The 21,027-nt window shown below is 44.5% G+C and overlaps 1 protein-coding gene across 1 annotated transcript in view; it reads right to left on the bottom strand.

Annotated features, from left to right (window-relative positions):
• The window catches only part of nfixb (nuclear factor I/Xb), a 425,963-nt gene that overhangs the window by 53,792 nt on the left and 351,144 nt on the right, over positions 1–21,027 (bottom strand). The window contains exons 8-9 of the mRNA XM_060855041.1: positions 16,233–16,364; positions 14,365–14,555 (exon numbers count right to left, since the gene is read on the bottom strand). Of these exons, the coding sequence (XP_060711024.1) occupies positions 14,365–14,555; positions 16,233–16,364 (323 nt within the window). The remainder of the gene's footprint in view (positions 1–14,364; positions 14,556–16,232; positions 16,365–21,027) is intronic.

Below are 21,027 nucleotides of genomic sequence, written 5' to 3'. Positions count from 1 at the left end.
TGACCCAGCCTCAACAGCCCTCTTGGTAAAAGATTCCACAGATTCGTTCCCCTCTGAGAGAAGAAATTCCTCCTCATCAATGTGTGACCCCTTATTCTGAAATTACACCCTCTGGTCATCAACTCTCCCATATGGGGAAATAACCTCTCCACATCTACCCTGTAAACTCCTTTAAAAGTCTCACATTTCAGTTAGCTCTCTTCTCATTCTTCTAAGCCTCAGTGAGTACAGGCCCAACCTCTTCAATCTCTCATCATTTGAAAATCCCTCTACACCTAAAATACACCTAGTGAACATTCTCTGGACTGCCTCCAAAGCCAGTATCTCTTTCCTTAGGTAAGGGGCCCAAAATTGTTCACAATGTTCCAGTTGTGTCTGACCAGCGTTTTGAATAGGTTTAGCAAAACCTCCCTAAACCTTATATGCTATTCACTGAAATAAAGGCCAACATTCCATTTGCTTTCCCTATTACCCACTGAACTTGTATGCTAGCCTTTTTGTGATTTATACATGAGAACTCCCAAATCCCTCTGTGCTGCAGCTTTCTGCAGTCTTTCTCCATTTAAATAGTAGTCAGCTCCTCTATTCTTCCAGCCAAAGTACATTATCTCACATCACCATTATTTATATTCGATGTGCCAATGCTTTGCCCACTCACAAAACCTGTCTACATTCCTCAGCAGACTCTTTTGTCATCCTCACTATTTGCCTTCCTATCTATTTTTGCATCACCTGCAAACTTTGCCACAGTACATTCACTTTCCTCGTTCAAGTCATTAATATATATTGCCAATAATTGTGGTGCCAGCATTGATCCAGGCTATCCTGAAAATGTCTCCTTCACCCCAATTCTTTATCTTCTTTTAGTTAACCAATCCTCTAGTGATGTGAATGTACTATTCCCAACACCATGGGGTCTTACTTTATTAAGTAGACCTCTGTGTAGTGTCTTATCAAACTTATCATAGATCAGTATCATAGAATCCCTGTAGTGTGGAAACAGGCCATTTGGCCTATCAAGTCCACACTGACCCTCCAAAGAGCAACTCACCCAGATCTAGTTCCTGTAACCCTGCATTTCTCACAGCCAGTCCACCTCAACCTGCATATCGAGTCATAGAGATGTACAGCACAGACACAAAGCCTTCAGTCCAACTTGTCCATGCTGACCAGATGTCCTAAATTAATCTAGTCCCATTTGCCAGCACTTGGCCCATATCCCTCCAAACCCTTCCCATTCATATACCCATCCAGATACCATTTAAATGTTGTAAAAATGTACCAGCCTCCACCAGTTTTTCTGGTAACTCATTCCATTCATGCACCACCTTCTATGTGAAAACGTTACCCCTAATGTCCCTTTTATATCTTTCCCCTCTCACCCTAAACCTATGCCCTCTAGTTTTGGACTCCTGTCTCCCAGGGAAAAGACCTTGTCTATTTACCCTATCCATGCCCCTCATGATTTTATAAACCTCTATAAGATAACCCCTCATCCTCCGACACTCCAGGGAAAACAGCCCCAGCCTATTCAACCTCTCCCTATAGCTCAAACCCTCCCACCCTAGCATCATGCTTGTAAATATTTTCTGAACACTTTAAAGTTTCACAACATTCTTCCGATAGAAGGGAGATCAGAATTGCACATAATATTCCAAAGTGACAGCTTTGGACTGTGGAAAGAAACTAGAACAGCCAAAGGAAGCCTATGCAGATACAGGGAGAATGTGCAAGCTCCCTACATTCGTCCAAAGTTGGAATTGAACCCAGGTCCCTAACACTGTGAGGTATTTGTGCTAATGACTGAGCCACCAGCTATCCTTATGATTTGGAAATCTAATTTGTCAGGCATGATTTCGCCTTCATGAAGCCATGTTAACTCTGTTTGATTGTCATATGCATTTCTAAATGTTCTATTACATCCTGTAAAGTAGACTCCCATTAGATTTATATTTATACAGCACCTCTAATGTAATGAAAAGTCCCAGGATGCTTCTTGGGAGCATCATAAAACAAAATATGATGTCAGGCTACATAAAGAGATACTAAGTGAGACGGGTCAAAGAGCTGCTTCATAAGGAATGTGTGAATGGTGGTGGAAAATGATGGAGAGTCAGAGAGAAGTAGGAAGGCAATTCCTGAGCTTGTCACTGTCATTGTAATTGATTAGTAAAGAGACCAAAATTAAAGGAGTACAGATATCTCGCAGGGTTGTACAGTTGGAGGAGATGATAGACATAGGGAGGGATGAGGCCAAGACTATGATACAAGGATGAGAATTTTAGCATCCAGACATTGCTTGACTGGGAGCCAAATTGGATCAGCATGCACAGTGGGATAGGGACATGGGTGGATGAATTTTGGATGACCTCAAGTATCGAGAGAAACCAGCCAGGAGTGCCTAATTTCCTTATCTGCCCATTTGCTAGACAATGACTCAGTTGATTCATCACTCATTTAGCAGCCCCATGTAGTGAAGACTCCCTGGCTATAATGCAATTTCTCTACATGCACCTATCAACTGTTGGCTAAAGGTCTGACGCACATAAAAAATATATAAATTCAATGGATCTTGAGTTAGCAATTCACTGCAAACTCTTTGGATGCCAGGAATGAAGATGAAAGCTTTGAATTGGCGTGAGTGAAGATGAGGGAATCAGTACCTTCTTGCTGTCTGAAGTGTCACAATCAACGCAAAATATTTCCTTGAATAGTTACATCCTGTGGACCTGAATGAAGAACCTGATCGCTGACTGGTGATCAATTCACAAGTAAGTCTTCCAATGGGAAGCAGGCTACAAGATTGGGCATCAGAGTGTAAAGGAAGAGGCAGTCGATTTTCTGAGAAGAAGGTGTCAGTTTAGAGCATGTTGAGTATATAGGTTTGGTAACAACCGCACTATTTCTTGGGCTAATTAAGTTTGGGACCTCTTGCAGCCTCAGGTGTGGTTTGAGACCAGTACAAGCCAGGAAGAACCGCGCTGTCCAATCTGAAGTGCTCCCTAGCCTGGCAGGTTATGTGTGTTTAAATTCTTATCGTTTGGTACCTCAATGCAAGTCCCATCTTTTCCATCCATAGATGGGATTATCAGCTCTTTGTAAATACTGTTTGCAAGTGTAATTTTAATAATGTTTCCAGCCACTTCACTAAACCCTCTTGAATGTTTTTGCAAACTTGCTGGGGCAATTGAAGATTAAATTGCCCCTGGATCAGAGAGCTATCTGCCTAGTTGTTTCAGTTTTGAAATGGTGCAATATTGGAAGATTCATTCTAAATTGGAGGCAGTGGTTTAGGTTTTTTCAATCAACCTGTTCAGAGGTTTTACAGCACACCTCTACAGCAGGTGGGACTTGATTCCAGGTCTCCTGACTTAGTGATAGGGACATTACCACTGTGCCCCTCCAGTCAGTGGTTTAGTTCAGAATGGGTGCTCCAAAAGATAATTGCTGGTGACACAGTCAGGCACCTGTGCAGAGTCCAATGATGTGTCAAGTTAAGTTTAAGTCAATCTAAACACATTCACAAACACAGGGCAATGCATTCAAACCCCTCACACAACGTAGTTCAGTAATTCAGTCTAGTCACTCTCAAACTTGGCTACTACGATATCACGTGCACCGCAAGTTCAACTGTCCTCTTTCCTGTTTCTTAATCACCCCATGGCCTTACTCCTCCATATCTCTAGAATCTGCTTCTATATGTTCTGTATCCCTGACCTTAATAAGGATGAGGAAGTGGTGACCCAATGGAATTGTCACTGGGTGGGTAATGCAGTGACCCGGCCTAATACTTTGGTGACATGGCTTCAGAATCACACTCTGCCAGATGGTGAAATTTGAGTAAAATTAAAAACCTAGCCTCAACGCGACCATGCAACCATTGATGATTGTTGTAAAAAGCCACCTAGGTCACTAATGCCCTTGATGGATGGAAACCTGTCATCCTAACGTGGTGTCTGACTCTGGACCTAGATTGACAAGGTCGATTCTTAACTCTTGGCAATTAAGGATGGGAAATAAATGCTGGCCTAGCCAGTGACACCCACATGCTGTGAATGAATAAATAAATAAATACAAATGCTCCACCCTCAGTGGCCATACATTCAGTTACTTAGGTGCCAAGCTCTGGAGTTTTTTTCCCTACCCCCTCCTCCACTCTATCCTGCCTGCCTCTTTTGGGATACTCCTTAAAGTCCTAAGTTTGGTCAAACTTTTGGTCATTTGGTTTTACACTGTTCAGTGTCATACTTTGCTCCATAATACTCCCATGAAACACCTTGGGAAGTTTCATGAGGTTAAAGGCACTCTATAAGGAGAAGTTATTGTTGTAGCTCCACTGTTGTATCGCCTAGTAAGACAAGGGCAGCAAGTGCGTGGCAATACCACCAGCTCCATAATCCCTTCTGAGTCATTCACCGACCTGACTTGGAATTGTATCATTGTACCTTCATTGTGAGTGGGTCAAAACCTTGAAAGCTACACATTAGCAGCAGTTCAGAAATACCACACCTTTCTGTGGGTGATTAGAAATGGGCAATAAATGCTTGCTTAGCCAGTGATGCCCATAAGGTGTGAATACATAAATAAAAGGGAAAACTGCTCTCTTCCTTTAAACAGTGCTTCCCACTGAGCTATACACAGTCAGTCTCATATTGACAGTCAGGGTGATGTGCAGTCTTAACTCAGGGAAGCAAGGGCTAAAGGTGAGCAGTGGCCTGTGCAGACTTAATTCTGTTTCTATTTTTGAGCTAAACATTGTGATGTCTGTTTGTATTTTTCAAATGTAAATTCCGATATCTGCATCGACAATGGAAACTGCCTATGTCAACATGTCACACGGTAATTTGCACTTCCCCGCCAGCAGTGGGCAGCATGACTGGAAATGCAGACACAGGCAAAATGTTGATGGAAGCGAACACAGATGGACTTTTTTTTAAACACAGCACAGAATTAATCTAAAACAAATTTTACAATCCTTCAGGGTGCAAGGGGTTGAAAATCCCCCATCAGTACATTCTCTGGAAAATTCAACATGAGTGAAAAATGGGAATGGTGATTTTGAGGTATAAGTTCTCTGGGTTGTTTGATATTTGCATTGAATTCCACTTGGTCTTTTATTCATCACAGATGTTAACCTATTCATTAAAGACAGGTTAATGAGTCTATTAAAAGGTTTCCCAGGAGAATTTCATTCAGGTCTTTAACCCATGCACTGCTACATTTTGGTTAAGAAGAAGGTGAGAAGTATGTTCCTTCATTGTTTTCAGAACAGTGCTGACGGTTAGACTCCCTGTTTTGATGCGTTCTTTCCAGTGTTTAATCCATACAATTAACACGTCTGAAAATGTATAGTATCAGAAACCAGGGAAGAAAAGTAAGACAATCTATACAACTGTAACAAGCATCCAAACCTCAGTTAGCTGTACTGTGAATCTTGTGTGCAGAATTGGAATTCACTCAATTAATCCCAAGGATGATTGGCACAGGCACAATGGACTGAATGGCCTCGGACTGTGCTGTAAAAGCTCTATGATTCTATGAGATCACCATTTTATGAGGAGGTGATGACCTAGTGATAGTATCACTAGACTATTAATCCAGACACTCAGCTAATGTTCTGTGGACCTAGTTCAAATCCCACCATGGCAGATGGTGGAATTTGAATTCTATTTAAAACAAAATTAAAAATCTACTGGTGGTCATTGCCGATCGTCAAGGGAGAAACCCATCTGACTCATTAATGTCCTTCAGGGAAGGAAATGTGCTATTTTCAGCTGGTCTGGTCTACATGTGACTCCAGGCCCATAACAAAGTGGTTGATTCTCCACTGGCCTCTGAAATGGCCTAGCAAGCCACTCAGTTGCATCAATCGCAATGAAATCTCAACAAAGAAATGAAAACCCTCTGGGATGGACAGTAAATGATGGCCTAGTCAGTGACAACCTTATCCCATGAGTGAATAAAATGAAAATTCCCAATGTCCTTGTTCCAATTAGCCAAACTCTCTGGAACAGATAAAATCTGGAGACAACTTAATAGGATGGAAGGTGCATTTTCTCCTCAAGGGAGAGACGGAATCGAGGGGTCAGAGTTTGAAAATAAAGCATCACACATTTAAGATGGAGGCGCAGATGAAACTTTTTTCCTCTCAGTGGGTCATGGGTCTTTGGAACTGTCTTCCCCAGAGAGTAGTGAAAAGATGCAGCTACCAAATAGTTTTAGGGTAGATCGAATCAAAGTCTTCAAGATATTAACGGAAAAAGACAGGATAGTTAAAATAAACTATTTCCACTTGTTGGGGATGTTAGAATTAGGAGGGCATAGTCTGAGAGTTAGGGCCAGACCATTCATGAGAGATGTTATGAAGTATTTCTACACATAAAGGGTGGTAGATGTTTAGAACTCTCTTCCACAAACAGTGATGGATGTTAGGTTAGCTATTAATTTTAAATCTGAGATAGATAAATCTTTGTTAAGCAAAGGTATGAAGGGATATGGGCAAAAGACAGGTGTATGAAGTTAGGTGACAAATCAGCCATGATCTCGTTGAATGGTGGAACAGACCCAAGGGGCTGAATGGCCTACTGCTGTTTCTATGTTCCTTTGTGGTGCCTGTCCACCAGGTTCCTCAGAAAACCTAGGGCTGTGGGCGCAGCTAGAATATTGCATTTGTCATTGATGAGTCTCATTAACACTCAATGCTGACCAGGAGACAATGGAACTGGAGTGGCGAAGGTTCCCCTAGGTGCTTTGTTTTGTTTTGTTCTCTTCGATGATTCATCCAAGGAGAGGTTGAAGGTTGATAATGGATTGGAAGGGTGGGGAGGTAGTCAAGGGATTGAATCCTTAATCTTTGCTTGAGCCCACCATTCATCAAGCCTGCCCCAAGACAAATGGCCCATTGGTCTTCATTGCAAGGAGATCGGAGTACAGGAGTAATGATTGTATTACAGTTGTACAGGACTTTGCCGAGGCCACATCTGGAATACTGTGTGCAACTTTTGTCCCCAAACTAAAGGAAGGATCAAATTGCGTTGGAGGTAATAGAATGACTGGTGCCTGGATTGAGAGGGTTGTGTTATAATAAAAGACTAAGTAAACTGATATTTCTCTGGAGTTTAGCTGAGATGAGGAGAATTGTCTTCACTCAAAAAAGGGTAATGAATATTTGGAATCCTCGACCGCAGAGGGCTGTGGATGTTCCATTGTCAAATAGATTTAAGGCTACAGGGAGCAGGCAGGAAACTGGAGTTGGACCTCAAGATTCACAATGATCATTTTGAATAGCAGAGCATGGTCAATGGGTGAAATGGTTTACTCTTACTCCTATTTCTTGCGTTTTTTATCAGGTTCTGCGAGCAGGAACATTGAATGCTGTTGGTGGATTCTGGGTTCATGCTCACTGTTAATGTGATGAAAAACACGAGCATAGGGATTAATGTATCATCTCTTCTGTGTTAGACTCCTTTCCACGGAATAGCCTGATTCATTAGGGCAGTGGGCCAGGAGCGGGGAGGTCTGTCCGAATCTTCAGATCTCCCTAATATGGTCCGAGGGCCGGTCAGGGTTGAGATGAACTAACTTGTGGGCCACAGAAACTGAGAGGACGTATAGAACTGTGACATACTCTCATCATCTCAGCCAGCAGTCGAACCGCCATACCACCAGCATAGACTGAGCTCGTGGAACACAAATATCAGTGCAGTCAAGTGAGTGAGAGCCCCTTTCAGTCTGGAAAAGGGAACATAATCATCGGCAGTTAACGTACCTGCCACCTACAAACTGGGTCTCCTAAATGCATGTGTTTGCTATTAGCGATTTTTCTTTAGACTGCTAATTCTTGGTTGTGCTGAATCGCTGAATGGATAATTACAGGGCACACAGAACAACAATTAACTATTTTAATCTGAAGTTTATAGAAATTTCTCGCCAAAATGGAGTGTCTTGGGAAAAATATCTGTGCGTCTAGCAGGAGCCTTCAGTATTAGCTGCTGCACTTAGTCAACCTGACAACATTCTACTCTCACTGTGACTGCACTGAACTAATTATATTCGGGAGTTTCTTGCCAATGCATTTCCTGTTAGGAGGTGATGCTGTGGTTACCTCGAGGTTTTGAGTCTGCCACTTTTGTTCACCAGGGACCAGAGCTCATCCACAAAGTCATGGCCTGCGGCTCCAGATGCCCTCACCTCTTGCATCCCTCACTATGCCCAGCCTGCAGCGTTCATGAGCCTTCCATGGTATCGACTCTTCCTGCTTCATTCAACCAAATCTGCAGGCGGCCTCCCATTCCCCTTACACCAGGTGTCTCGGCTCCTCACAACTTCCCTGTGTGCCATCCAAGCCGACGTTGTCTTCCTCTCGCCCTGCTTTCAAACACAGTCTCCCTTAGGCCAGACGTCATTGGAGCTGATGTGGGTCATGTGGCCCATCAAGTCTGCCCCGCCATTCAATGAAATAGCATCTGAACTGATAATCCTCAATTCCACTTTCCTCCCTTTTCCCCATAATCCTTTATTTCCTTACTGAATAAAAAATCGGTTGATGCCAGTATCACATTTTGACCCAGCTACGGCCCCCTGTATAAAGAATTCCAAGGATTCACTACCATCTGAGAGATGAAATTCCTCCTCGTTTCTGTCTTAGATGGATAACTTTTTACTCTGAGATGATGCCCTCAGGTCCTAGACTCTCCCACAAGTGGAAACAAACTCTCCACATCTACCCTGTCAAGTCCTCAAAAAATCTTGTATATTTCAGTAAGGTCACCTCTCATTCTTGTAAACTCCAATGATTACAGGCCCAGCCGACTCAACCTCTCCGCATGAGACAGTGCCTCCATACAAAGTAATCTTCTTTGGACTGCCTCCAATGGCCGGATATCTTTACTTAGATAAGAAGCACAACACTGTAACAGTATTCCAGGTGTGCCTTGTATAGTTTTACAGGACATTTTTATTTCTTTACTCTATATCATTTGAAATAAAGGACAACATTCCACTTGCCTTCTCTATTACCCGCTGAATATGAATGCTAACTTTTTTCCCAAATCCCCCTACTCCAACTCACATTATCCCTCTCTCTCTCTTCCCCCTCAGCATCCTCCTTGTGGATCACTCTGTATCCAAGTCCACAGTCTCTCTTATGCATCTGGCTAGCACTGGGAAAAAGGCTTGCTGTAATAATTTGGCTCATTTTTGATATGGGCACCAAGAAAGTTGGTTGGCTGATAGGAAATAAAGAGTAGTGATAAACGGCTCCATTTCAGAATGGCAGGCGGAGACCAGTGGGGTATCGCAGGATTAGTACTGGGACCACAGCTTTTTACAATATATGTTAATGATATAGAAGATGGTATTAGTAATAATATTAGTAAATTTGATGATGATACTAAGCTGAGTGGCAGGGTGAAATGTGATGAGGATGTTAGGAGATTACAGGGTGACCTGGACAAGTTAGGTGAGTGGTCAGATGCATGGCAGATGCAGTTTAATGTGGATAAATGTATGGTTATCCACTTTGGTGGCAAGAACAGTCAGGCAGATTACTACCTAAATGGAATCAATTTGGGTAAAGGGGCAGTACAAAGAGATCTGGGTGTTCTTGTACACCAGTCAATGAAGGTAAGCATTCAGGTACAGCAGGTAGTGGAAAAGGCTAATAGTATGCTGGCCTTCATAACAAGAGGGGTTAAGTATAGAAGCAAAGAGGTTCTTCTGCAGCTGTACAGGGCCCTGGTGAGACCACACCTGGAGTACTGTGTGCAGTTCTGGTCTCCAAATTTGAGGAAAGACATTCTGGCTATTGAAGGAGTGCAGCGTAGGTTCACGAGGTCAATTCCCGGAATTGTGGGATTCCTTACACTGAAAGACTGGAGCAGCTAGGCTTGTATACCCTTGAGTTTAGAAGACTGAGAGAGGATCTGATTGAGACATATAAGATTATTAAAGGATTGGACACTCTGGAGGCAGGAAACATGTTTCCGCTGATGGGTGAGTGCCGAACCAGAGGACACAGCTTAAAAATATGGGGTAGACCATTTAGGACAGAGATGAGGAGAAACTTCTTCACCCAGAGAGTGGTGGCTGTGTGGAATGCTCTACCCCAGAGGGCAGTGGAGGCCCAGTCTCTGGTTTCATTTAAGAAAGAGTTGGAAAGAGCTCTCAAGGATAGTGGAATCAAGGGTTATAGAGATACGGCAGGAACAGGATACTGATTAAGGATGATCAGCCATGATCATATTGAATGGTGGGGCAGGCTCGAAGGGCAGAATGGCCTACTCCTGCACCTATTGTCTATTGTCAAAGATGGCATTTAGTGCCAATGCTGGTTGGCCTGTCCTACCGGATGTTTTCTAGGTCACTTCATGTTGGTGTGGGACTGGAGTCACACATAGGCCAGACCCAGTAAGGACGTACGTTAAAAGCACCAGTTTCCTTCCTTCATTGTTTCATGGGATGTTTGTTTCACTGGTGAAGCCAACATTCATTACCCATTGCTAATTGCACTTGAATTGAGTGGTTCGCTGGGCAGATGGCAAGTAACTTGACAGGCCACATTGTGGGGGTCTGCAGTCACATGTGGCGGCTGGAATTTCTTCTCTCAGAGCATTGCAGGTCTACCTTGCAGAATATAGACTGCAGTGGCTCAAGGTGGCAGTTCACCCCCACCTTCTCACAGGGCAACTAGGGACAAACAATAAATGCTGGCCAGCCAACAATGCCCACATCCAAGAATTAATTAATTAAAAAAAGATTGGTAAGGATGGTAGATTGCCATACCTAAGGTTCGTTAGTAAACAAGATGGGTTTCAATGTGGCAAGAACTTTCAAAGGTTGACTGGGATAGGATACTCACAGGTAAAGGAATGGCTGGAAAGTGGGAAGCCTTCAAAACTGAAATAATGAGAATCAAGGTTCAGTATGTCTCTGTTATCGTGAAGGGCAAGGCAGGTAGGTGTAGGGAATGCTGGACAAATACAGAAATTGATCAAGAAAAAGAGGGAAGCATATGTCAGGTATATACAGCAGGGATCAGGTGAATTCCTAGAAGAATAGTAGGCAATAGGAGTACACGTAAGAGGGAAATTAAGAGGGCAAAAGGGGAGATGAGATAGCTTTGGCAAATATGACATGATGGTGACTTTTGTATTTTCAAAACTGGTGCCAGATTTTGTTAAGGCAGCTTTAGTTTCTCAAACTGGTGAGGCATTCACAGCCGTTTTCCTCTTTCAAAAGGCACTAGCAGCCTGTTGATTGACATCACAAACACTTCTCCCAAGGCAAACAAATTCTGGAGTAGGACATGAACCCAGAGATTCTAGCTGGAGGGTAGGCACTGTGAGTTACCAGACCTGCTTGGGATTGGAGCTCAACGCTGTCATTTACACAAGTTCGACAGTTTCATTCAGTCGTGTCTTAATACACCTCAGGAGCAGGTGGGACTTGAACCTGGGTCTCCTAGCTGAGAGGTAGAGATACTACCATCTGCACTGCAGTGGCTGCATATTGATGCAAGTCATTTCAAACCCTCTTAATTAATGAGCACCATTGAGCCTCTGGCGTAGGAAGAGCTGGGATCTAATCCCTAGCCCAACCAGGACATGGTAGAACATTCCATTCGGGTTACTATGGGGACCATTAATCCTAGCTGGAAATCTGGAAATGCATAGGGAGGAGCTAATACAGGGAAAGCTGCTCTCCAAGACAAATTGCCCATGATCCCCTGCCTAGGTTATAAGAATGGCCAAAGGATAACCCAGATCATAACAAGATGACTGAGGTCTTCCAGACACGAGGAGACAAGAATACTGAGAACATTGCAGCAGAAAATACAAACAAGACATTCCTAACAAATTTGCTCTTTGCTAACAGGAAGTAAAGAAATTATTAGTATCATTTGCGTAAAAGGCAGCAATAGCAAATATCTTAAAAGGGCAGTGCATAAAGATCTTTCCACAAAGAACTTAAGCAAATAAGCTAGCTTTAAAGAGTGAGTCTCCCTTTCTAAGTCCTTTTGATGATGTACTCAATTAGTTCACTTTCTCTATTGCTGGAAGTGTGCTGATATTTAGGGTTTCATGCAGTAGTGACTAATCATGGTACCCAGTGAATAAAACATGCCAACCCAGTAGTCCAGGCCCCCGTGTGCTCTGCATCTTGATCAGGAAGCTGGGTAACTGACACATGGGTGTTATATATTGATGTTTCTGGAAAACCGAGCCCCAAAAGGCTAGCATTATGGTGCTCCCAGCAAAGAGCGAGTGTGCTCACAGAAGAAGGGGACAAGGGTGGGTGTAAGTATGCGGGTTGGCCAGCTTACCTGCAGTAGATGGGACTCAGAAACACTGGTGGATAGGGTGAGAGAGAGAGAGAGAAAGTTGACATCTCTCTTGATACAGTGTAAGGCTCGGACTCAAAGGATGAGAACGCTGAGTTAATGAGTCAACATAATGAAGGCAGAAGTGACCTGCCCAAATATGCAATGGATCAAGTCCTTGTCATTAATGAGGCTGGTGAGGCAGCTAGCATCAGCATCAAAGAATGGAGCATCTTTGTTTATTGTTTGCCCAGCCTTCCTCTGGGGCCAGACCTGTCTCCTCCTATTGTGTTAACTCCAGGTTGTGGAGACAATTGCTCTTGATATTACCCCACCTTTGGAGTTACCGGTTCTGCACCACATAAGAGTGACTTCCTCTTTCTGTGTTGCCGTGGAAGCAGAAACATTTCCTGATTCTGTTGCATTGAGCGCAGTTACAACATTCCTTTCACGATGCAGGTTATTTTCCAAATACACCTGATCAGAGATGTTAGTACACACCTCTGGAGCAGATGTGACATGGACTCCTGGCTCACAGGTAGAGACACTACCATTGCACTTTCAGATCCCATCCTGCTCATATGGCACCTTTGTGGATCAATCACACCATTGGAAATGAGATTCAGGTATCTCCACGTGAGAGGAGGTTTACCTGTCTAATACCGAGAAGAAATGGGTTGTCTGATGAGGAAAGGTTGGGCAAACTAGGTTTGGATCCACTTAAATTTAGGAGATTAAGAAGCAATTTGATTGAAACATATATGACTGAGGGACCTTTGACAGATGTGGAGGTAATGTTCCTTCTGATGGGAGAAATAAGAACAAGTGGTACTGTTTAAAAATAAGCATACCCATTTAAGACAGAAATGAAGCAAAATTATACTCTCAGAGGGCTGTGAGTCTTTCTGAAAACATGGTGGAAGTAGAGTCCTTGAATATTTTCAAGGCAGAGGTAGATAGGTCCTTATTAAGTGAGGGGTGTGATAGATTATCAGAGCTAGGCAGGAATGTGAATTGAAGGTTACAACCAGATCAGTCATGATCTTATTAAATGGCATGGCAGGTTTGAGGGGCTGAATGGTCTCCTCCTACTCCCAGTTTACATGTTCACTTGGGTCAAGGCTTGACATCAGGTGATGGGAAATTTTCAATGGCCTTTTTTTAGGATTTGGAGAGAAGCAGGACAGTCCGATGAAGGGGCTGCAATTAGGTTCGGTCTTTGTTTGGTGTGGTGCCCAAAGGTGCAGACTTGTGTTGGCACTCTGGCCCAACCCCTCTTACCTTACCTGAATGCCCACTGTTGAAAAGTGTGGTGCTGGAAAAGCGCAGCAGGCCAGGCAGCATCCGAGGAACAGGAGAATCGACGTTTCAGGCATTAGCCCTTCTTCAGGCTTATACCCGAAACGTCGATTCTCCTGTTCCTCGGATGCTGCCTGGCCTGCTGTGCTTTTCCAGCACCACATTTTTCAACTCTGGTCTCCAGCATCTGCAGTCCACACTTTCCCCTGAATGCCCACTGCCCACATGTTAATCTGGACAAGGAGTGAGCAAAGATGGCGCTTCCCATTGTGTGGAGAAAATCCGGGGAACCAGGTGAGACTCGGGCCAGTGGGGCCATCCATAACCCCAATATGGATGACTCCACTGGTCTTTCAAATGGGGTCAGGAGTTGGCTGCCCAAGTATCAATGTAGCATGGGTGGTAGGCCAATGGGAGATGGCTGTGCCCAATTGGAGCATTTGCTGGTTAATCTCACTCCACCCAATCCATGGTCTGGTGTAGCTCAATACTACACACTGGCTGGTGTCCACAACATAGACCTGGGGAGGGGGGAGATGCTAACGATAAATGTGCCAAATGCCAAACTAAGTCAAAAAGGTCTGAGTGAAGGGTTGAGGCAGGGGTGGGGGACTCACACTTTAAGTGCCAGAGGAGGAAACAAGCGACTACATTTGATGGCTCGACCACTAATGTCTAGAAGCATGTTTTTTCTCAAATCGGAAACAGAACAATAGGAAGCAGCAGAGTAAAAGCTGGAGCCTTACATTCAGGTACCCCACCTGTCCTGTGGCCTGACTGGAACTGTCGGAGCAGATCAGCTGGACAAACTCCTTCAGAGGGTCTTGGCTAGCATGGTGATGGTAGCGGATAGTTGGGTGGGTAAAGTAGGGGCTTGGCTGCTGGATGATGGAGGACGGCGGGAAATGGATAGCGGAGGCCGGTGCTCGAGGGCTCCCTGCGTTTTTCAAAAACAGGAAAAAAATGCAGAGAAAGATGCAGAGACAAGGCAGTCAGCATTTCATGAACAACATCCGCGGTAAACGCACGCAGAATGAAACAAAATGAATAACTCTCGCCCATTCAACTCTAGGCCTCACTGAGGCCTGGTGGATGGTCTCACCTTCTCCCTCTTTCTGTCAAACCCATGCCACAAAACTGCCCCAATCAGTCAGTTCAGTGTGGCACACAGGAACCGCCTAGTGGACCTCATGTACCCCATGTAAAGTGGATGGAAACATTGGGCATCTGCCAACAGAGCTACCCATTCTCATGTTGCTCTTAAAAGTGGCAGTGGACTTCCTCAGCAAACAATCGGAGACTAGCTTGACAGAAGGGAGGGCACGCCTCAAGGTTATCCTTCGCTGGGTACACCTTATTCCGTTGAGGAAACTGCCCAGAAAGACATGCCAAACTTGTTTTTTTCTCTGAAGCCACACCTCTTCAACTGAGTATCCAGCAATGAAGAGGGCAGCAACAGCTTCAGGTGGACATTGCCTTGCAAAAGTTCACAATCAAAAATTAGGCATTAGGAAACGCTCATAGAATTACAGAACCTCTACAGCACAGAAAGAGGCTGTTCAACTCATTGAGTCTGCACCAACTCTCCGAACAGCACCCAGATCCAGTTCCCCACCCTACCCCTGCAACCCCACATTTCCCATGGCTAACCTACCTAGCCTGCATATCCCTAGACACAAAAGGCAATTTAGCATGTCCAATCTGCCTAACCCGCACATCTTTGTACTGCGGAAGGAAACCTACAGAGAAATGGGGAGAATGTGCAAACTCCACATAGACAGAAGCTGGAATCGAACCCAGGTCCCTGGTACTGTGAGGCAGCAGTGCTAACCACTGCCAATGTTATTAGACATGCCATGCTAATGTTACTAGACATTTATGTAAAAAAAAACTCCTGACATAATTGCGAGTCCAAGAAGCTTGGTGAAAAGCTGAGGATCCCAAAGGTCATCCACCGATAGTTGACTAAATAATCAGGATTGTTTACTCCATTTGTGCAGATGCACCAGAATCCACTCAGACTCCCGTTCAACACTAACTCAATACGCTGGAAGGAGTTAGAAACATTTCTTCTCTCTCTCTCTCCTGTCTCAGGTGTTCCCAAGGCAATCAGGAGGAGGGGTGGATTGATGCCATTTTGCCAGGCCTCTGCGGCTGGCACTGGGAGCCAGGCTCCAGGAGGAACTGACAATGCCACCTCCTGTTTCCTTACTCACTCGCCTGACCTGAAGCACTATCTTGCCACTGCTGCGCAAGTGAGGTCAGTGTAATACCCACGTTTGAAACCCGAGGCCCCATTCTACTGAGCAAACTTTCTCTTATTTAAAGCCCCTTCCACATTTAAGGGGTTTTCCTTCACTGTGGGCCACCCAGAGTAATGCACCAAGCCAGGACATGAATGCTGTGCCCCTTATCCTGACGCTATTCAGTCGCAGATGCCAGCTATTGTACAGAGCATCCAAGCTGCCAGCTGAGCACTTTCCCTTTTTCCCATCTCGGTGCATGGGGAGACTACAGTCACAATTCAAGATGCAACACAGTCCAGAAGCTAAAATGGGCTCACTGCACTGCCTGCAGGGCGATCCTGAAGATTTAACCTGAGGCTTCCCCTCACCTGGTCTGGTACCTGCTATCACGGGCAATGGGTGATGGGTGAATGCCATCCGCGAGGAGACTGTTTGTGAAGGTGTTCCACTGCCAAACTCATGTTTCGTTGACTTCTTTAAGGAAGTGGGTGATGTCATACCTGGAAATAGAACAATCAACACATCAGACACGAAGCCCTGAACATGCCAATCCAGCCCGTCACCAACTCACCCATTCGGCCCAACCAACTGGGAGGTCCCAGGCAACAGAGATGGGCAAATAGACATCAGAGACTGGAACCTATGGCGTCCTGATTGGACACAGACTTTGCCTGGTCTCCTCAGTAATTTACACTGTTAACAAAGGTTCCAACTAGAAAGCCACCTCACAGCAACCTCATTCTGGAATATGAAAACAGCCAGAGACCATTCAGCCCCTTAAAGATCTGGATCCTAACTCTATCTGTTGTACAAGGGTAATAGAATGCTGGAGCAATCTTCAGTGATGTCCTGGAGCTGCACATCACTGGGTACGAATACCCCAGTGTGGGCAGAGATAGAACAATGTGTAACAAACTCTGCAATGTGTAATTCTCTGAAAGAGACACACGGAGCACCTTGACATGAATACTCAGAGAAGACAGATTGGTTATTATCTAATGTAACTATCAGTTAGAGCCTGGTATAAGATGACCATTTTGCCATAAATATTTAGTATGAAGTTTATTAGTAAGTGCAACATTTAAGAATAAGCCTGACGATAATTCTTGACTATGCCTTCTTCTCAACCAGTCTATCTTGAACCCCTGAATGTGAGCTTAAGAGGTATAGTTAGTATGTTTCCAGATGACACCAAAATTGGAGGTGTAGTGGACAGCGAAGAAGATTTTCTTGGATTACAATGGGATCTTGATCAGATGGGCCAATGGACTGAGGAGTGGCAGATGGAGTTTAATTTAGATAAATGCTAGGTGCTGCATTTTGGGAAAGCAAATCTTAGCAGGACTTATACACTTAATAGGTAAGGTCCTAGGAAGTGTTGCTGAACAAAGAAACCCTGGAGTGCAGGTTCATTGCTCCTTGAAAGTGGAGTTGCAGGTAGATAGGACAGTGAAGAAGGTGTTTGGTACACTTTGCTTTATGGGTCAGAGTATTGAGTACAGGAGTTGGGAGGTCATGTTGCGGTTGTACAGGACATTGGTTAGGCCACTGTTGGAATATTGCGTGCAATTCTGGTCTCTTTCCTCTCGGAAAGATGCCGTGAAACTTGAAAGGGTTCAGAAAAGATTTACAAGGATGTTGCCAGGGTTGGAGGATTTGAGGTATCAGGAGAGGTTGAATAGGCTATAACTCTTTTCGTTGGAGTGTTGGAGGTCGAGGGGTGACCTTATTGAGGTTTATAAAATCATCAGGGGCATGGAAAGGGTAAATAGACAAGGTCTTTTCCCTGGGGTGGGGCAGTCCAGAACTCGTGAGAATAGGTTTAGGGTAGAGAGGGAAAAAGTATATAAGAGACCTAAGGGGCAACATTTTTACGCAGAGGGTGGTGCGTGTGTGGAATGGGCTGCCAGAGGAAGTGGTGGAGGATGGTACAATTGCAACATTTAAAAGGCATTTGAATGGGTATATGAATCGGAAGGGTTTGGAGGGATATGGGCCGGGTGCTGGCAGGTGGGACTAGATTGGGTTGGGATCTGAATGTGGCTTGTTTGCTGAGCTGGAAGGTTCATTTCCAGATGTTTTGTCACCCTACTAGGTAATATCTTCAGCGAGCCTCAGGCAAAGCACTGCTGATAATTCCTGCTTTCTATCTATATGTTTTGGTTTCTTTGAATTGGTGATGTCATTTCATGTGGTGATGTCATTTCCGGTGGTGAAGTCACTTCCGAAACACATTGAGTTAGACCCCATCTACTACCTCTGAGAAAAAGAACAGGAAGTGACTTCACCACAGGAAATGATACTGGGAAGGGTGAGCAGAAGCTTGCTGTAAGAAGTAGGTTTCAAGGGGTGCATGGAGAAAGGAGTAATAGGCTGAGAACTTCAACATGAAAAGTGACCACACTGCCTTCAAAGCAATTTGCAACATCCTGAGGTGGTGAAAGGCACTACAAAAATGTGAGATTCTCTTTACTTTTACGGATGGAACTTTGGAGCCACCACTGCCTCTGGTGGAGTGAGGAAAATCAGGAACGAGCAAGAGGCTGGAATTGGAGATGTGCAGAGTTCTGGGTGGGCACAGGGTGGGCACAGGGTGGGCACAGAGACTGAAGGGAGTTACAAAAAGTAGGAGGAGAGGCTGAGTGATTTGCAAACCGAAGGTAGCATTCTCAGAGTCACGGTCCTGTCACTTTAGAGAGACAAAATCAGTGAGTGAGCACAGGGATGATGCGAGAATAGGAGTTAGTGCAATTGCTGCTCCAGAGACCAGAGTTTTGAATGAATGTGCAGGATGGGATATGGAATACTGACTGGGGATTGAAATAGTAAAGTGCAGAGGAGAGAAGATGTGGGCGAGAGTCTGAATTGAGGCATGGGCAGTGACAGGCAATGTTACAGATCTGCAGTTCGTAAGGCCCCAGTGATAGAGCAGATCCTCATTTTGTCAGAGATTAAATGAAGACCCTATGGTAAAGTAAACTGTACATAGTCAGTGTAAGGAATAGGGATTTTAAAGCCAAACAGCCTGGCCCTATGAATAAAGACAAACTCCTGTGGGTGATGGAGACTAAAGTAAAAACTGAAAATGCTGAAGAAACTCAGCAAGGTCTCCTAGTATCTGTAGGAACAAAGAAAGATCATTGCACTTGAAATGTTTGCTTTCTTTCAATCTGTGCAGGTACAACTCAGACTGAACTTTCTGTTTTCGGTTCAGTCTGGTTCCATGCTTTTGTTCAACATTCTTCTGTCCCTGTTTTACACTTCGCTCATCTCCCAGTTTCATTCTTTGCCTGCCTCCCCTCCACCCCGCTCTACCCTTCCCTGCCTTGCCCTGCGTCCCTCACCTTTCTCCCTTCTACCACCTTTGCCTTTCCCTACCTGCCTCTCATTTTATTTCTTTCCTATTTGGTGCTCACTCCCTTTCTTCCCAGGTACATCTGGAGCAACATAGAAGTGCCACCTGGGGAGAATACAGTAAATAAAACACCCTACACTGAAAATAGAATCATCAGTGTGAATCTGCCAGTGGTTGCTAGAAGCTGCAACAGAAATCTTGGTTGCTTCTGGAAAAAGTTATATTTAATCGCTCTGTGTGGTTTATGGAGCAGTGGAAAGAACATGTTGTTGGAATTCACCCTCTGGAATGCACCCAGCAATCCACCTTTTATAGAAAAGCAAAGCAACACCCTGCACATCAAAAGCCTTGAAGATCCCAACCGCTCATGGGTACAATGGACAGCTCAAGCACAGATTTGCCTGCAGGGAATTATATACCCATCAGTGTTCTCTTTGGCTTCATTGATGGCCCTCTGGCCTGATACATAGGGCCACAAGTTCAAATCCCTTTGTCTCCCACTTGGGAGATGTTGGGCAAATGGATGACCGAGCCCTGGTTTTGAGTTGCACAGAATGAGTCAGATCAAGTATGTTTTATTTGGAGCAAAAGTAGGAGGTCAGCATTAGGTAATGATGTTCCTTTGAAGAACTGGTGCAGGCACGATGGGCCGAGTGGTCTCCTTCTGTACTGACAGGCTCGCTATGATTGACCGGTTTCACTGGCTTTTCAGGTGGAGATTTGCCAATGTAATCTGGTGGCCACCTCCACGTGGTGTTGAGGGATCTGCTGCCTCTTGGAGGAGGAAGCATTAAACAAGGCTGCAATGGCTCTCCCAGATGGAGCTACTCAAAGTTCCCACCGTCCAAGAGGTAAGGAAGTCTGGTCAAATTGTAGCCTCAGGCACTACAGGCAATAAAATATGTTTGAAGCTTCATCACTGTTGTGTTATCAGAATCATGACAGCCAATTTGCACACAGCAAGCTCACCTGTGAACAGTAATGACAAAATGGTGCTGGTTGATGTTGATGATAGGCTAAAAGGAGAAACTGCTTCACCTAGTGAGTTTCCTGATGAAGGGCTTTTGCCCAAAACGTCGATTTCCAGCACCACTCTAATCTAGACTCTGATACCCAGCATCTGCATTCCTCACTTTTGCCTAGTCATGTAGTGGGTGATCAGGAACTGGAATCCACTGCCTTTGAATGTGGGAGAGATATCAAAGTGCTCAAAAGGGAATTGGATTGTTACCTGAAAAACATGTAGAGCTATGTGGGGAAAGTCAGGGAAATGGTGATGGATGAACAGCTCCTTTGGAGAGCAAGCAGACACGATGAGCTGAAGGGCCTCTGTCTGTGCTGTAACCATTCTATGGCAGGAATAACACTACTTTCCTCTTCGAAATTATGCCATTGGACCTCTCACATCAACCTGATCAAACACTCACGACATTGGTGTTATGTCCCACAGGAAAGACAATATCTCCAACAGTGCTGCACTCCTACAGTGCTGCACTGGGCCTGCAAGCACAAATTGGATTCTGGAGTCAGACTTGAGCCCATAGCCTTCTGACTCCAAGGCAAGAATATCTACCCAGTGATCCATGGCCAAACCATCCCTATAACATGATGACAGGATGGTCAATAACTGCATGGAGCATATTCCTCCCTTCACTCCTTGTCAATGGGTCACAATTCCTACAAAGAGGAATTTCAGGATGATCAGATGCTCATATTTTGGCAGATGCTAAAATTCAAGGCTGGAATTCTTAAATAATGATGAACAAAGCTGAGCAGCATTTCATGATCTCTGAGTTTAATAGAATATA

The sequence above is a fragment of the Hemiscyllium ocellatum genome, chromosome 45 (assembly GCF_020745735.1).
Source record: "Hemiscyllium ocellatum isolate sHemOce1 chromosome 45, sHemOce1.pat.X.cur, whole genome shotgun sequence".
NCBI classification, from domain to species: domain Eukaryota; kingdom Metazoa; phylum Chordata; class Chondrichthyes; order Orectolobiformes; family Hemiscylliidae; genus Hemiscyllium; species Hemiscyllium ocellatum.
This window is presented reverse-complemented; position numbering and strand designations above follow the sequence as displayed.